This window comes from Hoplias malabaricus, unplaced genomic scaffold, assembly GCF_029633855.1.
Source record: "Hoplias malabaricus isolate fHopMal1 unplaced genomic scaffold, fHopMal1.hap1 scaffold_63, whole genome shotgun sequence".
In the NCBI taxonomy this organism is placed as follows: Eukaryota; Metazoa; Chordata; class Actinopteri; order Characiformes; family Erythrinidae; genus Hoplias; species Hoplias malabaricus.
In genome coordinates this window covers 207,853-212,852 of record NW_027101002.1, presented here as the reverse complement: position 1 = coordinate 212,852, position 5,000 = coordinate 207,853, and the positions used below count along the sequence as shown (strand labels likewise).

The 5,000-nt window shown below is 39.8% G+C and overlaps 1 protein-coding gene across 1 annotated transcript in view; it reads left to right on the top strand.

Annotated features, from left to right (window-relative positions):
- Positions 1-5,000, top strand: part of slc9a8 (solute carrier family 9 member 8) — a 47,173-nt gene that overhangs the window by 12,761 nt on the left and 29,412 nt on the right. The window contains exon 4 of the mRNA XM_066659071.1: positions 3,836-3,894. Coding sequence (XP_066515168.1) covers positions 3,836-3,894 — 59 coding nt within the window. The remainder of the gene's footprint in view (positions 1-3,835; positions 3,895-5,000) is intronic.

Genomic DNA, 5,000 nt, shown 5'->3' with positions numbered 1-5,000 from the left:
ACTCACTCCTGCTGTACCTAACCATTCTTCACTCACTCACTCACTCCTGCTGTACCTAACCATTCTTCACTCACTCACTCACTCCTGCTGTACATAAACATTCCTCACTCACTCACTCCTGCTGTACTTAACCATTCCTCACTCACTCCTGCTGCTGTACCTAACCATTCTTCACTCACTCACTCACTCACTCACTCACTCCTGCTGTACTTAACCATTCCTCACTCACTCACTCCTGCTGCTGTACCTAACCATTCCTCACTCACTCACTCCTGCTGCTGTACCTAACCATTCTTCACTCATTCACTCACTCACTCACTCCTGCTGTACTTAAACATTCCTCACTCACTCACTCACTCACTCACTCACTCACTCCTGCTGCTGTACCTAACCATTCTTCACTCACTCATTCACTCACTCACTCCTGCTGTACATAAACATTCCTCACTCACTCACTCCTGCTGCTGTACCTAACCATTCTTCACTCATTCACTCACTCCTGCTGTACATAAACATTCCTCACTCACTCACTCCTGCTGTACCTAACCATTCCTCACTCACTCACTCCTGCTGTACTTAAACATTCCTCACTCACTCACTCCTGCTGTACCTAACCATTCCTCACTCACTCACTCCTGCTGTACTTAAACATTCCTCACTCCTGCTGCTGTACCTAACCATTCTTCACTCACTCATTCACTCACTCACTCACTCCTGCTGTACCTAACCATTCTTCACTCACTCACTCACTCCTGCTGTACATAAACATTCCTCACTCACTCACTCCTGCTGCTGTACCTAACCATTCTTTACTCACTCACTCCTGCTGTACCTAACCATTCTTCACTCATTCACTCACTCACTCACTCACTCCTGCTGTATTTAACCATTCCTCACTCACTCACTCACTCCTGCTGTACTTAAACATTCCTCACTCCTGCTGCTGTACCTAACCATTCCTCACTCACTCCTGCTGTACTTAAACATTCCTCACTCACTCACTCCTGCTGCTGTACCTAACCATTCTTCACTCACTCACTCCTGCTGTACCTAACCATTCTTTACTCACTTGTCAATCATACGCTTACTCACTACTGCCTCTAACCATCGCACTCAGTCAATCATTCACACCCACACACACACCACACCCACACACCCCCACACACACACTGTCGTGATAGGGTTTTTACTGCTGTAATGTTGGAGCTGAATACGGAGGTGTTTCTGAGCTGTGTTTTCTCGATTAAAGCCTGTGTCTGAGCTCTGTTTGACATTAACTCTCTCCCTGAATCGTTTACTCAGAAAATGAAGAGATTCATAAACACTACTCTGGAATTTTAGAATGAAATAAAAAGGATGGTTTCCTGTGACCAGTTTGTTGTGCATCCCTTCCCACATTAACAAGGAAATACTCGCATTTTAACATTTTAGCGTTGAGAGAAAGCAAAGAGCGTGTGTCTGTGAGGGGGAATTCCCTGAGGCTGATGTGATCTTTTCACTGGAAATCCAGCTCTGTGTCTCTCTCTGTCTCACTCTGTCTCACTCTGCTGTGGCTCCTGCTCCCTCTCTTTGTCCCATATTTGTCCCGTTTGTTTCATTACATACTTATATCATGTAATTACATAATATTTAAAACCATTTGACACAGTGTATCTACAAGTTGGTGACTGAACATACAGTAAAAGCTCTGCCCCTCTGTAAACAAACACCAGATCAGGGTGGAAATGAATGTCTGTGCGCGGTGATGGTGCTGAAAGGGTTACACACAGAGAGGAAAAACCATTTCAATATGTTTCAGAAAATCAGATTTGGAAAAGGTGCATCAAATCTAGGGCTGTACAGATGCATGATCCGTGCGATCCGTTTTTGGTCGCTCAGTTTTGTTGTATTTCTAAATCCAAACAAAAACAGAAAAATAAATAATATTGAATTTTCATTGTGAGAAATCACAGACCCCAGGCGTGAAGACTTTCGCGAAAACAAAATCACAAGAAACTTTATGGAGCTAGTTCAGGGACAAAAGTTGTGTTCGTTTGGGGTTGAACTGTGAAAAAATATAGTAATATAATCCCAACCATAGTAGGAATTTTTTTTCACAAATTTGAGTAAATTCTGGAAATATTTTCAATAAATAATTTCAATTTTCACTTTTACGTATATTTTTCAGTTTCAGATTTTGTTTCCAGAGAGTGATTTTTATTTTGTTTGCTTTGTTTTACAGTTTCACCTCAAATTTTTATTCAGTTTCAGATTTTGTTTCTAGAGTTTTACAGTTTTACAGAGTTTTACAGTTTTACAGAATTTTACTGTTTTACCTCATGTTTTTATTTGGTTACAGATATATTTTTCAGTTTCAGATTTTGTTTTCAGAATTTTACTGTTTTACCTGATGTTTTTATTCGGTTACAGATATATTTTTCAGTTTCAGATTTTGTTTCTAGAGTTTTACAGTTTTACAGAGTTTTACTGTTTTACCTCATGTTTTATTCAGTTACAGATATATTTTTCAGTTTCAGATTTTGTTTCCACAGAGAGATTCTTTTTGTTTGCTTTGTTTTACAGTTTCACCTCAAATTTTTATTCAGTTTCAGATTTTGTTTCCAGAGTTTTACAGTTTTACGGAGATTTACTGTTTTACAGTTTCACCTCACATTTTTATTCAGTTACAGATATATTTTTCAGTTTCAGATTTTGTTTCCAGAGTTTTACAGTTTTACAGAGTTTTACTGTTTTACCTCATGTTTTTATTCAGTTACAGATATATTTTTCAGTTTCAGGCATTTGACCCTGACCTAGTGAAGTCTGATTAACTTGTTAAGTTTATATTAGTACTGTCACTAAATCTCCTCATCAGTACCTAACTGTGACTCTTTAATAGAACCTGTATGCACTCGTACACTTTGTTCAGTTCTTATACCGTTATATTGCACTATTGTTTACATTGCCTTGTACATCCACTACCCTACCTCCCAATCAGGTTATTGTCTTTAGTCAGAGTCCCATTGTCTCGTGTACGTCTATCAGTGAACGTGTTAGTATCGTATGTCCTGCACTTGTCTTCTGTTTGTTCACTTTCAATTGACAATAAAATACTACTTGACTTGACTAATATGTGGCTAAATCAAGTCTCTGTGAGCTAATCCCCTTTGGTTCACGGATTTAACGGTAACTGGACCTTTTAGGAATGGAATATTAAATCCTCTAAATCATTTTTATTAATTGAAATATGCACCGTTTGCAGCCAGCTACATTTGCCGTGTGTTCTGTGAAACTGTGTGCGTTTTCAGAGTCTTCTTTGTTTGTAGAACTGTGGTTATTTTTGTTGAGGTAGTGATCTAAGCCACTAGTTAGTGATGCTCCTCTTACTTTTTAGAGGTAAAATGCATGAACGTCCTGTTTAAAGCACAGTGTTCTACTCCGTAGAAAGTGGTCACCAAAATTTGATGTGAATTAAAACATGACTGTGTTAATATATAAATGAATATTAATAAAACCGGGTGGTGCTACGTGTCGTAACGCAGTCACACGTCTCCGGGGTCCTGATGTTGTGGTTTGGAGCGGGTGTGTTCCTGCCTTTCGCCCAGTGATTCTGCCTAGGCTTGGAACTGGAAGTGGTTACAAGCAATGAATGAATGAATGAATGAATGAATTAGATTTTAATGCGTGGTCCATACATTCAAAATAATGAGTTATAAAACACAGACCGTTTAATATTTACATGACTTCATTTTTAAAATAGCTTTTGCAGTTTATTAAAGATATTAAATAATGTACATCTCAGATGTAACTTTTGTATTTTGATATTTTATTCTAATGATGATTGCTGTCTCCACAGGGATCCTCATGGGAGCCTTCATAAAGATCATCGAGACTCAGGAGCTGGCCAACTGGAAGGTACAGTGCGTCTCCCAATTTGTATTTAACGCCCTCGTGCATTTTCTATTACATAACAACAGCATCGGGTCCTGCTTGGAAGTTTTTGTCCAAATATTTGTGGACACCCCTCTCTCACACACACTGTTTGTGGGCATTCGGCTGAAGCTGCACCCGTTTCTCAGCCGGGCGGCACTGACCAATTGAGCTGGATTCGTCGGAGCAGCTGCACATGAGCCTTATTCATTGCAAAATGTGCACCAGAGGGATATAAAGCCTGTGAATCGGGCTGTGGAGCAGTGGAACTACGTCCTCTGGATTGATTTGGATGAGTTGGAGGTGTGTTTCTGAACTCACTAAGATTTATGTGGCTGATTGCTGTCAAATGCTCACTGCGATGTTCCAGCATTCAGTGACCTACAAACCCCACCCTTTTGCTGAGTTAGTTCTTCGCATTTGAAGGATCGCCTGAGCTGTGCACGCAGGAAACTGTAGTTTATTTTAATAATTGATACTCACATTAATATTTGACATGAAATATTCATTAATACATCAGTAATGAGACGCAGTCAGAGGCATGCTAATAGCTTATAAATAAATCAAACGAATAACTAACAGACCTGAATATCGCCGCTGTCCTCTTAAAAAAAAAACATGTATCTCCCAAAATAGTAACTTCACAGATGAAGGGGAAAAAAAACCTTCGTAAATTTCCATGAAAGTCAATGTAAAAAGACTTTACTCCAAGACATTTTTGGAGCATTTCTATTGGTCCGTTCATTATAAATATTCACACAGTGTGAAAAGGACAGCTGCTGTGTTCAAATGACGTAGAAAACGTCCACAAAAATTATACAGCGACGATATAAAATCTGAACTGAAATAAAGCAGTGCAGTGGATCTTACCACAAGGATCAAACCCCACAGCAGTGTTCTCCCCCTGTGTAAACAGCACCTGTGCCTTTAAATCATAACGAGCCGCTCGCTGTTCACCCCGACCCCGAGCACACAGCAGTGAGGAGCGAGGAGCAGAAGCTCTGGTTTTTAGCCGTTTTCACTCTGTTCTCTTATTTCTCAGCACTTGTTGTGTCTGCGTTTAACCTCGTCTAGGTGCTCTCACATAATCC